The sequence below is a fragment of the Fringilla coelebs genome, assembly GCF_963513975.1.
Source record: "Fringilla coelebs genome assembly, chromosome: 11".
NCBI lineage: Eukaryota > Metazoa > Chordata > Aves > Passeriformes > Fringillidae > Fringilla > Fringilla coelebs.
Window position 1 is genome coordinate 16,507,861 of NC_140037.1, and position 18,319 is coordinate 16,526,179.

The 18,319-nt window shown below is 38.7% G+C and overlaps 1 protein-coding gene across 2 annotated transcripts in view; it reads left to right on the forward strand.

The window, feature by feature from the left end:
* KLHL13 (kelch like family member 13) overlaps nucleotides 1-18,255 on the forward strand; it is a 75,446-nt gene extending 57,191 nt beyond the window's left edge. For both annotated transcript variants that reach the window (XM_084212738.1, XM_084212739.1), the window contains 5 exons: nucleotides 854-986; nucleotides 1,264-1,460; nucleotides 7,421-8,216; nucleotides 13,550-13,663; nucleotides 15,201-18,255. In XM_084212738.1, coding sequence (XP_084068864.1) covers nucleotides 854-986; nucleotides 1,264-1,460; nucleotides 7,421-8,216; nucleotides 13,550-13,663; nucleotides 15,201-15,688 — 1,728 coding nt within the window. In that variant the 3' untranslated portion in view covers nucleotides 15,689-18,255. The remainder of the gene's footprint in view (nucleotides 1-853; nucleotides 987-1,263; nucleotides 1,461-7,420; nucleotides 8,217-13,549; nucleotides 13,664-15,200) is intronic.
* The last annotated feature ends 64 nt before the right edge of the window (nucleotides 18,256-18,319 follow it).

Here is an 18,319-nt window from a genome sequence, read left to right on the forward strand (position 1 = left end):
AAGATAGCAGAGCCCTGCCAGGTTTGGTCTAATGCCCTGTGCTGGGTCTGACTATGGCACTACTGTGTAGTAGAACATCTATAGAGACAATATTTACATTCTTGCTAGTATTAGAAAAATACCAGTTCAAGGGAAAATGGCTTATGTTTGAGTTTCTGTTCCACAGTGAATGAAGGAGGAGAGTATTTCATCCATTCTCTAGTATACACAACCAGGAACATCTTTGGAGAAATCTCTCTCTAGGATGCCAGTGTAGATGATTTTATTTTTTATTACAGTTAGATGCTATAAGTAATTCAGAAATCAGATGTATAATGGGAGCTTATTTTGGAGTTTTTAGCATGTCAGCTTTGGTAACAAATTTGGTAATCATAGAACCAGATAACTGCTTTCCTTTCAGGTCACAGACTTTTGCAGCCTGTTAGGTTGTAAACCCCTTAAATTGCTGTGGAACAGAATTCTATCTAGAATGCATACGTGACCAGAAGGGGTAGGTCCAAAAAAGGTAGCAGTCCCTTCCTGAAACAACTGCTATTGTGAAAGCTTACAAAATGAACTCCTTCCTGAAAATAACTTAATTATTTGAATAAAACTACTTTCTAAAGCCTGGTGTACTTGGCATTCATCAGCTGTATCTGGAAAATAATGATTATTCTGCTTGTTTTCAATGAATACTAATCATTGAATATATTTCAGATAATGGTTTTAAGATGACAAATTATTTCTTTGTCACTTTTTTGGACCTCCACTACACATGTACATAAAAGTAAACAAATATTTACATAAGGGAAATAAGAGGTTCCTACTCTCCTCCCAGATCCAAGGGATGCTTTGCACTGTGCTTTTCCTGCAGGGCTTTGACCAGCTGCGAGTGGAAGGTTTGCTCTGTGACGTGACGCTCGTTCCTGGAGATGGTGATGAGGTGTTCCCTGTGCACAGAGCAATGATGGCTTCTGCAAGTGATTACTTCAAGGCCATGTTCACAGGTGGTGTTTTTATTAAAGCCATGTCTGTCTCCAAATTGCTGCTCCAAATTGCTCTAATTCAGACACTCAGACACAAGTTCAGTGCTGAGTTCACTGATGTTTTTGTGAATCAGTCCAGGACTGCAAACAACACTGTTGACTAAACATCTCTCTCTACTATTGCATGTGGGGTTTTAAAATTAAATTTTAAAATTATATTTTAATTATCTCTAAATTTATGAAATAATTTCAACCCCATCGAAATGATCATTTACATTTACCTGCATGTCTGTTTCAGGAGGAATGAAGGAACAAGATTTAATGTGCATTAAGCTTCATGGTGTGAACAAAATAGGCCTAAAGAAGATCATTGATTTCATCTATACTGCAAAACTTTCCCTTAACATGGACAACCTTCAGGACACTCTGGAAGCTGCCAGTTTTTTGCAGATTTTACCTGTTTTGGACTTCTGTAAAGTATTTCTTATCTCTGGGGTAAGACAATTTGTTTCCCATTTACAATGTTTAAGGCCATGGTATGTAGTTTTGTTTTTTCTTCTATAATGACACTGACTTAGGTTATAATCAAAGTTATGGCTAAAACTTGCCATTATTCACAGCTTAGATTCGCAGAGAACAAATTTGCTTTATAGTTTCCTTGAAAAACTTGGTTTTCTTCTGAGTGTTACATACAGCATGAGTTTGATACAAATGTTTTAGCACATTGAAATTCTTCCCTTACATGTCTGATTTGAGATGTTTCAGGGTCTCCCTGCATGACTGCACTCACTCTGGCATTATCTGCTTGCTGCATTCATTAGGTGTGCTTCAGTTACAGTCACTTTATTCCCATATTTACAGCCCTTCCATCTCAATGGGGTGCAGTTACCTGTTTTCTGACTCTAACAGAGGATAAAAGCAATACCCAGACAGGATCCCTCAGTACCTCTCCTGTCCTGCCAGCAGTGAGGAGCTCCTGCCCTGTGGGGCTGTAGAACAGCAGTGGTGCAAGAGCAGTTCTGCCTGGAGAGACACTTTGCAGTTATTTTTAATGTTCACTGGAGGTTTTCTAGTGTTGATGTTAAATGCTTATACATCTCACTAGAACTCTGACTTTAACAGGTGTGTTCCAGACAAATTAAGGAATCATTTGGAAATCAGCTTTTCAATTCTGTAATGAGCAATGAAGAAGCAGGTATTCCTGTTGCTCTGTAGAGTACACAGGCTTAGAAATGTGACCTCCCTAACTGAAAATGTGTACCAGGATTTATGCAAACCAGAGGACTCTAAGCTGGTAATAACAGCAATTTGTTTCCTATGATGTGTTAGAGATATTCAGGCTTGATAATGCCATTTTCCTTTTAATTTGGAGACATTTTATAACTGACCTGTCTGATAATGTTGTGATAATGTTTCTTTAAGCTTAATACTCTTCAATCCTACTCCACCTATTTTATCTTGCTCAGTGTTATTTTTTTACCTCCAAAGTGATGCCTCTGCAGGTTTGACATTACTATAAATACCAGCTTGGAAAAGGGGCTTGATCTTGGTGGTTTTGAATCAGGTATTTGAAAAGAGCTCCCTCTGATGGGAGCTGAGCCCTGGGGACACTGTGGTGGCCTTTCCCCTTTCTGGGTAGGGCAGCTCCTTGTTTATTTGGCTTTGTTAAGGAAAGAAGTTTTTTCATATTGAATCATGTTATTGCTTAAAATGCTCATTCTCTGAAAGTATATTCACTTGGGATGTTGACTCAGTCACTGTTTTTGTTCAAATAAGAAATATCTTGTTTGATACTGCATTTCATTCCCAAAGAATGAGGAAGACTTTATTAATTCTCTTAATTTTATTTGGGTTTTTTGTGGTTATACCTTCATTTAGACTGATGTCTAAGGGGACATAATCACATTCATGGAATAGCTGTAGAGAAAGTACAAAAACTGAGGTTGTTCTGTTAGCCTAGTTATGTTCTTAGCATCCTTATATAAAGAATTTTTGAATGACCTTACTTCTAAATTTGTTGAAACGAGAGTTGGTGAGCAAAAGATCTTTTTGAAGGAGCACTTCTGTAATTTAAATGAATATTCTGAGCAAGTATTGAGCTTATTTCTACTGAAGTTATCTGGCTTGAGAGCTGAGGTAACCATTCCCAGACAAATGCTTAATTGTCTTTGAATTGTCTGGGGAGTCCATTATTAAAGAGATTATAGAAGTCAGTTTATGTAAGGCATAATGAAATTGTGTACTGCATAAGAGGGGATTGGAAATATTTACAAAGAAAAACCAAAGCTTAAGGTAACAGCTTAATTTGTGTAACAAAAATAATGAGACCTTCAAAGAGCAGTATCTGTTGTAGCTGACTTGAAAGTGGTTTTTTTATTTGCTCTTCATTTACACCCCTCCTGTCAAATATCCCATTGCTCTGATTATCTTTGCTCTGCAACCAAACCGACTCTCAGAGAAAACAGTGGAATACTTCCTAAGATGTTTTCAGTCTTACTGTTACTATTGTTATTCAATAATTATAGCTGTACAACGGACTAGGACTACTCTCATGTTCACATCTTACTGAGCTGTAATGTAAATAAAATTCATAAAAATGCTGTGGAAATATTTTCAGAGCAATGAGTTCTAGGCACAACACTGATTTTGCAAAAGTAGCAGCAATGTACAAAGTGGAGAAAGATGAGAAACTTCCCCAAGTGAATTGTAGCACTTAGGAAAATTACAGGGTAATGGGGAAAGGGTTGTTACACTATAATTAAAGAAAACATTCCCAAACATTGAAAATTAATGTCTTGGATGTACCTGCAAAAAAATTTTATTCCATCTATAATTTGGTGCTTTACACTTTTGTAACTGCTAGGAAATAGTCAAATATTTGGAAGTTGTGTCTTGTCAAAAAAACTTGGTTATCTGAGGATAGAGCAAGTTAATCTGTTTTGTGGGAATGTGGGATTTAACCCTGGGACCAGCTCTGACAGCCACCAGAAATCTGACTTTGTACTGTAGGGGTACAATTGATTCTGTTTTCTGAGCTGGTCAAATTTCTGTGCTGTCTTTTCTGGACTTCTGTCAATGGGAGCCCATAGGAACATTGGGAGTTTCAGGGGTGTATTTGCTCTTTTAAACTTTGACCCTTTCAAGTACTGCAAGAAGTGCTTCAGTATCTGACAGCCATTGACACAAAACAAAGTTAGACCCCTGATTGTTTTGTGTTACTGGGTTTGAGGGCTGGATTTTTTTGTGCCTGCTACTTTTCCTGAGCCGTTCTCCAAGGATCTCATACTTGCAATCATTTTGCTGTGTTGAGTTTTGTAGTATTTTATAGTCAGTTAAGTTTTCATGAGAGCTTGGGAAGTGGTTGCTACCAAAATTTCAAAGAATTAAGTGAACTGCTTTCTCAAGAACGTACTTGGGCTTTTGCTTTGGGTTTTTCAGGCTGTTGTAACTTGGTGCTGTACTTGACCTTTCTTTTTTGAAAAGCTTTTTAGTATTTTCTGCAACTTCTGTTTTGTAATGAGCAATTACAATGAGTAATGTGAGTGAGCAGCTCTGCTCAGTAGTCAAAGTCCATGTAAAATAGGATTTATTTAACTGAAATTCTGAACCCCTTGTGGAGCTGCTTAGTTCTTTGAATGTTTATGGCTTTTAACTCTTTCCTTGTGAGCATTTTTACTCGTTATTGGATACTCTGTACAGTGTACATATTTTCACCTGGTATTTCCATTCCTACTGTTCACTTCAGTGGGGTTTCCAGAGTAGCAGTTCCTTCTCTTTGTTGGAGAGGTCCTGATTGTCTGACTTCCACACAGAACCATAGCATAAGTCAAACTTCTAAAAAAACCAAAAAACTCCAATGTTTGGGTAACTGAAGTATTTATTTAAATAACATTATTGTGCTGAACTCTATCCAGTTTTGAATATTCAAGTAGAAGTAGCTATAGCATTTCTTTCTGTTGAAGGATTATTTTTGGCTCAGGATTTAAGAATCTAGGATATATATTTTTATGACTTTTAAGTCTTTGCAATATAATTTAGGCTGGTACATTGATTGTCATCTTAGAGTACAGAAAAGAGGGGAACAGCAATTTTGCAAGAAAAGTAACCTTTAAGACAATATTTAATATGGCACCCTGCTTTGAGGTGAGTGGTGGAATTTGTTGGTGAGTCAAACATAGTGCACAATTTCATAAGCATAATGGGAAGTACTTGCAATCATATATTTAAGAAAAAACAACCCTGAGTGCAGTACAGTCCCAGTGGATTAATAAAGGCAGTATAAAGTAAATTTTCTGAGAATCAGGGGTTGACTGGAAACTGCTGATGTCATGTTCATCAGTCATTAACAGTGTGTAATGTGTCAATAAATTTTTCAAATGTAAGTAGTCCAGGAATATGCTCAGCTGTGTGGATTTACAGTGTAACATAATTATGGTAATACAGAACTCAGTGCACTCTGGGCACTTGATAAGTAGCAGGCAGCAATAACTCCAAATACTTCATTGCATCCTGGGCATGTGCCAGTGGTACAGAACCTGTACAGCTTTTGCTTTGATCTTTTAAGTTCAAGTGTGCCTTTCCTGTATGCAATAATATCTGCCTGCCTACTTTGATGTGGAGGAAATGCTGCATCTCTCTAGTTTGGTGCCAGACAATGCATACCTGAGTGATTTTTAAATACAGTAACTATATAGCAAGAGCTAAAATTTGTGGTATACTGCAAGTCAGCTGTCTGTTAAGTAGTGATTTTTCCATTGCTTTATATTGTAATACAACTTGGAAGAAATTTTGGAAGAAATTCCACTAGACCAGGTTGCTCAGAACCCCATCCAGCCTGGCCTTGGACACTTCAGCAATGGAGCAGCCACAGATCCTCAAAACTGTCAGGGAATTGCTGTTGCTAGTTGGTGTGATTAGATTTTGATATAAACTATGTGGTCTGTCTTGTAATACAAAAATTATATCCATGTATATAAAGCACAAATATTTTCATACTAGAACTCCTGACAGTCTGCTGCATATTCATTTTATAGATAGGACCTGATTACAGGATTAGTAGAAGTTTCAAGATGTGTGAATGAAGACTTTGCATGACTGTAGATCTTAACTCTAGGGCAAGTTAGATCAGTTTCTAGTGAATTAAAAAGTCTCCTATTCCTGTACTCATTAGACATTTGAATTGTCTGGTATTAAAGGACAATGATCAGATTGAGTTATACAGTATTAAAATCTTCTAATCTCTGTCATGACCAGAAGTCATTTGAAGGTTTTTGAATTCTTAGGCTCCAGTCAGGTCCAGTCCTCAATCTTTATAATCTTTTTAAAAATAACCATGAGATTTGTAAGCTTAAATTCTTCTGGCATTAGGAATGTAATGAGAATGACAAAGTTGTGGAGGTGGTTGACACTGAATAGGACTGACATGCACAGAGACTAGAATATGTGTAAATGAAGCTTGGTCTGGAATAAGGTTTGAAAGCAAAAAAGCTGCAATTCTCAGCAAGAAGCATTTGATTGACTTGCTGGGCACATGTACCAGAGAGCTTCCTGAAAGGAACTGGCTGGGTTCACTGAAAACCCACTAGAAGTCTGCCCCATTCCTGGCATGTTTCTTCCTTCCTGTGCCTTGGATCCCAAGTGACCTTAGAAATTCAGGAGCCAAAGATATAAAAAGATACGTGCAGCTACAGTGTAAAACAGATGATTACCAAGCCACTCCAGTACTGAGTTAAATTAGGGTGTGATCCATACTGCTAAAGCATTTAATGAGCTGGGTATTTTTAGGGGAAATCCTCCTAGGTTCATTATTTTTAAAAAATTGTCTATGATCTAAAATCACTACCTTTGTCTTATTTTTGGCATCTATTTAATTTTGAACAGAGTCTGTAAGAACACTGCCTTGATTTATTAAAGATCCATTTTTGTTTGTTTTGAAGGAATGTATTCATGAGATTGAACACTGTAAATGTTAGTCGTCCAAAATATGTGGCATACAGGGGTTAGCTGTGCCATTCTCTTTGGTTTTATTATGCCAATACAATTTTAATAGTGTCAGAAAAAAATCTACTGGTGAGACTTTGTTTTACTCTTTGTAACCTTGGGTTGATCACCTGTCCCCTAAATTTATTTTCCACTTGTCTTGCTTACAAAGATGTTTTCAGAGCTTTTCAAAGATGAAGTGCTATATAACTGTTATGCCTCATCATTGTATAAGGTATTTGACATAATATATGCCATCTGCTTGTTACTTGTTCAGTTCTTTCTTCAAAATAAGGAATAAATTGGGTCTCCCTTTGCAGTCATGAATATATACACTGCATTGAATATTTGCTCATGTGTAAATCACCTTGAGCTCTGCAAAATGCTGAAATATTGCTGATTCTACAGTATTTACATTATCATTTAGACACCAAATTAAGAAAGCGTTTTGATTCCTTTTTCTGTTTACTTAATAGGTTTCATTGGAAAACTGTGTCGAGGTTGGGCGAATTGCCAACACATACAATCTCACAGAAGTGGATAAATATGTTAATAATTTCATCCTCAAGAACTTCCCTGCATTATTAAGTACGGGTGAATTTGTGAAACTCCCCTTTGAACGTCTTGCCTTCGTGCTCTCAAGTAATAGCCTTAAGCACTGCACCGAACTGGAGCTCTTCAAGGCGGCGTGTCGCTGGCTGCGCTACGAGGAGCCTCGCATGGAGTACGCCGCCAAGCTCATGAAGAACATCAGGTTTCCCCTGATGACACCCCAGGATCTTATCAACTACGTTCAGACAGTGGACTTCATGAGGACCGACAACACCTGCGTCAACTTGCTGCTGGAGGCCAGCAACTACCAGATGATGCCGTACATGCAGCCGGTGATGCAGTCGGAGCGGACGGCCATCCGCTCGGACAGCACGCACCTGGTGACGCTGGGGGGGGTGCTCAGGCAGCAGCTGGTGGTCAGCAAGGAGCTGCGCATGTACGACGAGAAGGCGCACGAGTGGAAGTCCCTGGCGCCCATGGACGCGCCGCGCTACCAGCACGGCATCGCCGTCATCGGCAACTTCCTCTACGTGGTGGGCGGCCAGAGCAACTACGACACCAAGGGGAAGACGGCGGTGGACACGGTGTTCAGGTTTGATCCGCGCTACAACAAGTGGATGCAAGTGGCATCTCTAAACGAGAAACGGACCTTCTTCCACCTAAGTGCCCTCAAAGGACATTTGTACGCAGTCGGAGGCCGGAACGCGGCGGGCGAGCTAGGTGAGTCCTCCTGCGGCCAGCGCCTTGCCGTGTGCCGGGCCTGGAAACACCCCCTGCCAAGGGAGGGGGTGGAGAGAAACAAATTGGAGTGCTGCTGTTTTCTGAAAATACTGCAAATGCAGAATTTTTTCTGGATAGTCTTAGAAGTTAATTCTAGAAGGAATCCCACAAAAGAATTGCAAATACGTATGTCTTGTGTGTTGATGCATATTATCCAGCGTCTTGGCCTTTGCCAGGAAACATGAAGTAAGCATCTATGTCTGCCTGTGTAAGTGTGGGGAATATAAGTGCAGTTTTAAAAAGAAAAAATGAATCATTACTTCAGCTGAGAAACAAAATCCATTCCTAAAGGATACATAGCTCTAGCTACAACTCGCTGTTGAATGAACATTACATTTTAAAAGACACAAATTTTCTGGAATAGTATTTCAAATGCCAAGGGGTTTTTGGGTTTTTGGGGTTTTTTTGTTGTTGTTGTTGTTTTTTGGGGTTTTTGGGTTTTTTTTGGTCTTATGACTGTGATTTGTTTCACTCACAGATTAGTGAGATTCAGGTATTCTGATGTTCTGGACTTTTTAATTATTAAAAATGTTATATTTCCCCTATGATCTTATTTGTACAAATGACTGAATGACTTGGTCCTGGTGCCTCTTCTTTTCCCCCCTTGCAAATGATATTTAATTTAGCTTGACAAAAAAAAACCCCAAAAAACAACCCAAACAAACCAAACAAAAACCTCCAAAAAAGAAAGAAACAAACAAAAACAGAAGAAAAACCCCATATCAATTTCCAGAGAACAAGCTAGAAACAAATAATAAATACATGGTAAGTTTAAATTTAACAAAAATATGCAGAGGATGACCTCTATTAATCCCCTGCATTGTGCAAAGCCATAGTGGTTAACGTTGAGTCAAGTCTGGATAGGAGACTCAACTGTAAATTTGTCTGTGCTTTAAAATTGAAATGTCACAGAGATTGTGCTTGGAAGTTTAGCATAATATTCTTCCTAACCCAGATGTAACATCTCATTATTTAGTTTGCTGCTTTCAGCCCAATACTCAACTGTCCCATGTCCCTTTGTGGCTTCTACCTCTTGGTACCAAGATTCGATTTTCAGAAATGCGCAGATATCTGTAAGTGCAGTGAGAAACATATTTAATTGAAACAATACAAAACTTCATTTCTACTGCAGGATCTGTGGCTTCTTAAAATTACTGCATCTTGGTTATTCACATACACAGATTTAATTCATTGTCATGTTGCAAATATTCATAGGAAACATTCCGTACACTGCTTCCACCAGAAAAAAGTGGTCTGGCTTTGCTAGAAATTTTCATTCCATTCCAATGTTTGATGAAATGGGACATTTAAAAATGCCTCCTGTTCAAAAAAGATGGGAAACTGCTTAGCAATAACTTGTTTTCCCTAGACAGCCATTTTCTGATGCCGATACTGGGGTTTTCAGAATTCTTTACTATGTATCATTATTTACCTGCAAAGACATCCTAAACAATCTTAATATCCTCTAAAAGAGGAAATGTACAAAATAACATGCATTGATCTCTGAGTATCAGAAAACCTGATATATAGCTTCAGTGAGCTATTTTTTAACAGTATGAATTAATAGCAGATAATCAGATTGCTGATCTTGTGCACTGCATAATCTGAACAGAGTAGGGTTATAAAGATGTCAGTGAAAAAGTTGCAAGTCTGACAAAATCAATATGAAATAATATTTTCACTAAGCCAATACAACCTGTGTGTGAGGGAGGCTTTGAGTGCAGTGTTACCTTAAATTAGATTGAGCAGTATCATTCTGCTGACTTCAACTCTTCTGCTTTTTTTAATTAAAATACAAAATTTATCACCTATCTAAAATTCTTTTGTAAAGATATCATTAAAATGCTGTAGCAATTTCCACACAGACCTGAAAAATGCCACTGGATCATTCTGTGGGAAGAGCACTTTAAATGCTAAATATTTTCACTGTCTGATGCTTTGATTTGGGGCTTCAGGTTCTTTCCTTGTTAATTGTGAGGTGAGTCACTTTTCATTTTCATATTTCTTTCATAAACCTTGACAACTGGAAGATGCAATCCAGCTTAAACTTCCCATTCTGTTCAGAAGAGAAAAGCTCTAAGGCTTTTCAAAGAGAGAAGGTCAAATCTGTGTTGGACAGATATTAAAGAAGTTGCCCTTGGGTTCAAACTAATTTCAGTCTGTTGTCAGAGAGGAAAAATTCCCAAAACCTGAACTGAGCTTTCTGGAAAATGGGCTCTTATGGAAAAGGGCCAAAGGATTAAAGTTACTAAAACAATTTTTTTTTTCCCTGAGATTCATGGGAATAAAAATTATACTTTTTGAAACTTTCTATCAAACCTTCTGAAAACAGTTTTCAGATGTTTCTCCTTCTGAGAACTTTATAAATGCCACTTTCTACATTTGTAATACTTGCTTTAATGTAATAATGAGCTGCTGTTTTACCAGTGCATGCCACTAAGAAAAGTTTGGTTCACTGGGCAGGATGAGTGAATTTCCATGCAGGTGGTACATGTGTTAGAATGTGGTAAATGTATCCTTTAAATGTCCTGAATTATGACATTATAATTGACATTTCTCAACCCTGTGACAGCTTAGGGCTGTGCAGAATTCAGCACCTCTCCTGGAAGGATTGTAGATAATTCTGGTTAGCTCCCTTTAAATGTCAAGGCAGGCACCTGCCAGAGGTATTCCCAGAAGGCAGGAGAGCAGCACTTGGGCACGGGAGCAGCCCAGCCTGGAGAAGGCAGGTGGGCAAAAACAGAGAGACAAAGGGAAAAGCAGGTGTGGCTCACAAAGATACTTGTGAAGCACAGCACACTGGCAGATTCCAGCTGAACACTGGAGACTGTTTTCTCTTCTGACAAAAGATTTTTGTAGCTCATTGTAAGAGTTCAGTTGTGCTTGATGATGGCAGAAGCTGTGTGTGTCTAATGCACTAGAAAACTTGTGCATTAGGTAGTGTCCAGATACTTCAGGCTCTGCTGCTGATAGGCTTGAGTAGAGTTTGGAGGTTTTATATATGGGCTTTTTCTCAGCACTTGAGGGGAAATTGGGTTGTGACTAAACCACAGATTCATTCGTCACGCTGCAATAAAGACAAAAAGAGAAAACTGCCAGGCCAGTTCTTTTGACCCTCTGCCCATCAAGTTGGAAGATATTTTCCAGATGCCCCCTATGTTCCTGAACCCTCCTTGTTTATACAAAAACTTCCCCTGTGTGTGTGTGTGTGTGCATATAGATACATGTCTTTAAAGATATAGCTAATATATTTTAAATGTTGTTGATTGATATGCACCAGTATCCAGTTGGGCTCTTCACTGTCAGAGTAGTATTGTGATTATCAGACCAGAGTGTGAGCTAGAGGACCTCTTGTGCTGAGGCTTATTTTGGAGTGGCTCCTTGCTGTGCTAGGACAAAATTAGTTAGGACTATTTGAATAAGCTGTGCTATAGAAATAGTATAACAAAATTAAGAGCCTGGGTTTTGGGACATCACAGAGTTGCTAAGGTCTGCTGTAACAGACCTCAAGACACTTTAGAAGCTACTGACAGAGAAGTGTTAAATATCCGTATCCTCCTCAAATAGCATCACAGATGGCACTATAAAATGAGTGCAGGCTGAACATCCCTTGGGACTGCCAAAACTTTGTGTCTTTTTGAGATTGCTTAATTCTATTAAAATGAGGCCTGTCTTCCCTGGATTATGGTAATGAACACATCAGAGGTTCTACTGTTAACCATAAATAGAGCCTGGTCTGAATCATTCATAGTGTCAAAAGAATGAATCCATCACTCTCACTTAGGTGCATTAAAGTAGCAGTTTTAGAGTGTTTTGTGAACTCTGCTCTGTCTGGAGATTTTCTAAAGAGGAATTTGTCTCTCTTAAATTATGGGCACCTTTAATAGCTGGAATTTTGAGTATTTTTTTTCTTTTCAGTGCAGAGGAATATCTTGCTAAAAGAGAGAAGTTGAATGACCTTGCAAGGTAACAGGGAAACAATTCTACAGATCAATCTAACACCAGAGCAGGATTTTTCAGCTGGAAAGTAATTAGCTTTGTTTGAGAGCACAGTGGATGTGAGATTTGGGTTGGAATAGTTTGTCTGAAATAGTGTCAGACAGTACTTTGGCTGTACTAGGAATGCTAGAGACAGTTTTGAAGCCACGTCAGAAAGTGATGGCTCTTGGACTCAGCACTGTCCTTTCACAGATAAATAATGTCCTTATAACATGGTGCTAGGGATGGTGGCAGTGGGTACCAATTCTGCATGTTTGCTCTTCTCTTGCTAGAGGGATATTTTGGCTCTGGCTTCTCTCAAATGCAGTTTGTAGTGCAGAGTGAGATAAAGCTGTCCAGCATTGAATGTCACATTCATCTGTGTGCTGCTGGCTCTGCTCTTCCTTTGCACATCCTCTGCTCTCCCTGTCCTTGGAGCGTGTTAGAAACACGGGTTCCTCACCTGAGTGCAGGGTGGGAGCACTTTGGGAAGGGGAAGCAGTTTTTGTGGAAGCAGCAGAACGATGTTTCAGCGCAGAGGAGCAGCAACATGGGTTGGAAGGGGCTGCCCTAGGGGTGGAACTGGGACAGCTGTAATTACTTGCACATCAAATCTGTTTCCTTCTGGTTTTGAAATTTCTGCACATCTTTGCAGGCCTTTTACTGCAGCCTGCATCTCTGGAGAGAGGTTTCCCTCTCAGGAATCCATTTTGCACTCCTGGGTGCTGGGTACTGTCCTCTGTGATTTCTGATCCGATAAAACCCTTGATCATTCTAACATTCCAGCTGACAGGGAAAACTGCACAAATGGAGTTGTGCATCAACACAGGCACTGCTTATCTCCTTGCCAGATTCAGGGATGTTTCATCTTTTTTCTTTTAAGCCTGGCTTTTGTAAATTGATGTAGTGACTTGCATATGCTGTGCTGTATGTTGCTGTGCAAATCCTTAATAGAACATTGCAATACAATAGAAATTTAGAACACAGAGTGTTCTCTGAGCAAGTTTGCTGATGGTACAACCCAGCTGGACACAACCCTATGCAGCCTGCTCTTGGTGACCATGCTTTAGCAGAGGAATTGGATGAGGTGGAGAAGATGATTTCCAGAGGCCCTTTCTGACCCCATCTGTTCTGTGTTTCTGTGATAGTGCTCAATAATTCCCTTGACACTCCCTCAGCTGAACAGTGTCACTTGTTGGCACTTCCTCTGTGAATGTTTCTGCCGCTGCACTGAGCTCAGCACTGAACTGCCGTGCTGCTTTCACCACTTCTGTGCTCTGCTTTGTCCCCAACAGCCACTGTGGAATGTTACAACCCCAGAATGAACGAGTGGAGCTACGTGGCAAAAATGAACGAGCCCCACTATGGTCACGCTGGAACCGTCTATGGGGGGTTAATGTATATTTCAGGTAAATAAATGATGCCTGTGACATCATCTCTGTGAAACAATTCCTTGTCTAACTTTTTCTGTTTCAGCAGCAGACGGTACAAATTAGGCTGTGGTGGCAGTGGGATTGCCATGGTATCGGTAGTGATGCAGTTTCCTGTCAAACAGCACATACACCGCTGGCTCTGAGAAAATTATTGTAGATAATATTATGCTTAGTAATTGAATAGCTCTGAATTCCAAAGCAGTTACTCACTTTACCAATCAGAATAAAGTTTTCTGTCACCACATATAAAAATTTATATAGCAATATAATTAAACATAATATTGTTATAATATCTAATTATAATTGTGTATAACAGTATTAAATGATTATAACATGTATTGTGATATAATATAGCAATTAAACACACCCTCCCTAAAACTTTGGAATGCATTGGAAATTTTATAACTTTAAACAACGTTTGCCTTCATTGAGGTAATGGAAAGGGCTGAGTTCTCATGTTAATCATAGCATATAAGTGATAGCTTTACTTTCACTGGATTTTTATTTGAAATATGCTTGTCCTGTGTGTCACTGAGATTGTAGTTTCATTACATTATTTTTTTCCAAATGTGTTGTCTGAAAATCTGCTATTAGCTTAATTTTTAAAGAAGATTCAATCTGTCCATCAGTGATCATTGCAGGGATCACAGGCCTACATTCTCCTACTGAAATTTTAAAGGATGTCCTCTTGAGAACTAAGCTAAAATTCAGGACAAGGTTGCTTAGCTGACAAGAACTAGTGGGGGATGTGCTGGAGCTGCTTCTTTTAGGGGCTTTGTGCCAGTAAGCTAGGAGAAATTTGCTTTGGAATTTACTATAAGGTACAGGTGCTCTTTTTCTGTGAGCAAGTCCATTGAGCTCCTAATTGCTGTGCTGCTATCAGTTGTGTTTTGCCCATTTTGCTTGTTTTGCTGCAGGTGGCACATACATATGCTGTCTGCTGTGTTTTTTTCATGTAGATCCCACAGATTTTTCTTTTCCTTTTGTCCTGGAGCATCTCCAAATGCTTTTGCAGGGAGCTATGGAGAAGGTAAATGTAGAGAGAACCATAGGTAACTATTAACTGAAGAATATTTGAAAAGTGTGTCCTCTCTCTATTCACTTGAAGTTGATGAAAAAAGATTTTTGATGAAAATTCTACTGTGTGATACTTAAAACACAGTGGCACAGTATCAAAATTTGAAAGGGATATGGATTCTTGATGGTGAGAAACATAACTAGCAAACTGAATGAATACAAGCAAAGAAATAAATTTGCAAAATAGAAGTGTAGGTAACAGCTTTTTGTTCTTTTAATCTGCCAGTATTAATTGTGTAATGAGGTGCAGTGGGAGACATGACTTCTGTCCATATTCCCATTTAAAGGAATTTGAAATTGAGTACTTCTGTGGTAGTAATCTAAGCTAGAGTGAAGAAGTTTGGAGGAAGATGGAATTCTTTCAGTAAAATGTATTTTTTGTTAATTAATACTTATTAGGGTGGCTACTCCTCTAACATGTGTCTTGTTTCTTTAGGAGGAATCACCCACGATACTTTCCAAAAGGAACTCATGTGCTTTGACCCTGACACAGACAAATGGACTCAGAAAGCTCCAATGACAACAGTCAGAGGTCTGCATTGCATGTGTACTGTAGGAGACAAGCTGTATGTTATCGGTGGAAATCACTTTAGAGGAACAAGTGATTATGATGATGTTCTAAGCTGTGAATATTACTCACCAACTCTAGACCAGTGGACTCCAATTGCCGCCATGTTACGTGGGCAAAGTGATGTCGGGGTTGCTGTCTTTGAAAATAAAATCTATGTTGTTGGAGGATATTCTTGGAATAACCGGTGCATGGTGGAAATAGTTCAGAAGTATGATCCAGAAAAGGATGAGTGGCATAAAGTGTTTGACCTTCCAGAATCCCTTGGTGGCATTCGAGCCTGCACTCTCACTGTTTTCCCTCCGGAGGACAACACAGGGTCACCGTCCAGAGAGTCTCCTCTGTCAGCACCTTAGAACCATCCCCTGGCTCACCATCTTGTAGTAACACCTCTGCACTGCATCATGGGGTCTGTTATTTTTCTTCAGTAGTTTCTGTTAGGCTTAGCCTGCAGCATTTCATACAATTACTGGAAAAAAAAACAAAAAGACTTTGACATTATTTGTGCTGTTTGTTTGGCCTAGAATGTCTCTCAAGTGGTTGACAAAAAAGATGTACTCGCCCGAGCCAAATGTTTAACAAATGAGAGGGTTTTGTCTATAAAATGTATGAACTAGGTACGTTATTAATGTTGTATGTTGGGTGTGAGGTACCTTGTAGCTTACATTTGGGAGCCCAGTGAGTCAAATTTGTATTGAACATGTCACTGAATTTCATGTTGAAATCCTTTTTCCTTTCATTTTTGACTGCAGATCACAAGGGTAGGTAGACCACATCAATGTGAACTCTCTGAAGGTTGCCAAGGGGCCTGAGCTACCTCCCTCTTTACACAGAGTATTTTTGACATATCTGTTTACCCACCTGACTTTGTGGGTGCTTTCAGAGCATATGAAGTTTCTTAGGCAGAGGGAAGAAATAAAATAATTTTAAAATATTAGCACTGTACAGGAGCGGACCTTGTAGAGGCCGGGAGTTTTTTATAACATATATCGAGTGTTTTTCCTGAGTCAGTTGAATGATGCTTCAAACAAAACATCCTAAACATATTTGTATTTTTTAATTTGGTTTTTTTTTTTTTCAGGAATTGGCTTCCGCTTGCATGGGAGCACACACTATTAACAAATGGGAATTCAGTGCAGTTGTGTATTCTGTGCTATGGCTGTACTGAATATGGGTAGTTAAGGGCTAGAATCAGTAACTTAAGCCACTGAATTTGACCAAATGGTTCCATCCAATCAAATTTAATCTACCTTTTCTCCTTTGCTGTTGAGATAACTTGCATAATGTGTCCTCTGTATAGTCTCAGTTATTAAGGTTATTTAGCACAAAGTGCAGCTTCAGTGAGAGAGCTGCTTTTGCTCAGTGAACCTGGACTACCACATTTTACCTTCTTTTGTTCAATAAAACTTTTAACTGCAGTTACCCAGTCTAAGCTACCTCATTAATGTATTTGGTTTTCTTCCTCTGCCTCACTGTCTCCAGGATACGTGTGACGTGGATCCACGTGGGTAGGTGAACCTGCTAGGAAACCAATGCACAAGTGATCATGAATGGGTATTATTGACCTACTTTTGAGAAACTATTTTGGTCTGATGTGTTCATTTTATTGTTAGGGACTGATGAAAAACCAGTCTTAAGGTTTTTTCCTTGGAGAACTGTTTATGTGTGCCGCCCTGTAAATTCACAGGAATCTTTACCTGCTCCAAAACACAGTGCCCTGCTGACAAACTGCAGCTCTGATTATGCCATTGTGGTTGTTCTGAACTTCCCATCATGTTACAAGTCCTTTTGCTAATGAACACAGTCACAGGGGCATCCTCTGGGGAAAACTGTTTAAACCAGCTTATTGTGTTACCTATTAATAATAACCAAGTAAAACTTAATAGACTTTTGTTGGGATTTTGCTATTTGTGTTTTGTCCCTGCTTGATGCAATCAAGCAGCAGGATTACTGTGGTGTCAGATTTGGAAGTACTGATATTTATTCTTTGTGCAGTTTACTAGTAATGGTCATTACCAAAATCTACATGTAAGCTTTAGGTTTCATAATTGTTTTGGTTAAAATCAAAATCAATTCTTCCTCTTTAAAAAATTGAAGTCTCAATTCCATGGCTGTGCAAGGTTGTTGCAGGTGGAACAGCAGCACCAGTGGATACTCCTGGAAACTGGCCAGTGAAGATAAATTGGTTCATCACCCTAAGAGTACTCTTCTTATGCTGTGCAAAGCACTGGGTAGAAAAGTGTCACTCTGTTGTTTAAAGATTTTTCAATCATTTAAGTGTCACATGCTACTAATTTTTTTTTCCACCTCAAAGATCAGATTTTAGATCCTGCTTGAGTTAAATCAGTGAGTTATTGAGTTATTCAGTGTCTCTTTTATTAATTGAACTGAAAAGTACTTGAAGGAGTTGCAATTCCTTTAGGATGATGTAAATATATCCTGCTCTTTGCATGCTGGGGATGAGGGACACAGTGTTTCAAAGTGGATATCTTCACTGGTGTTCTCTGTTTGAAGAAGCTTAACATGGGTTCTTATAGTTCTGAGGTGGTTTAAAGCCAGGATGTCAGTTTTGTGTCTGAGCCTTGTATAGCCAGGAGCTGGTATATGGCCACAATGTTGAGATTTTTTTGTTTGTGTTTCTTTTTGTTTTGTTTTTGTTTTATTTTTTTGTTTTGGTTTTTTTTTTACTCATTATTTGTTATACATAAAATGGAAGACTTATTTTTGAATGTTTTGTCATCAGTGGATTAAATGTAGTGCTTCAATCAAATTAATCTTTGGGATTGTTTGTTTTGTTTGTTTTTTTTAAATCTCCCTCTGGATTAAAGTGTTTATAATTACATTAGTTAACATTTACTCACTAGGATTGAAAAGCAAACATCAAAGACTCTCCCAAAACGGCAAACTGGTTTCTTCTGTAATGTATAAAGTTACTTGATGCTCATTGAGTCTTTCTTAACCATAGCATAAGAACCCCTTTCCATCTC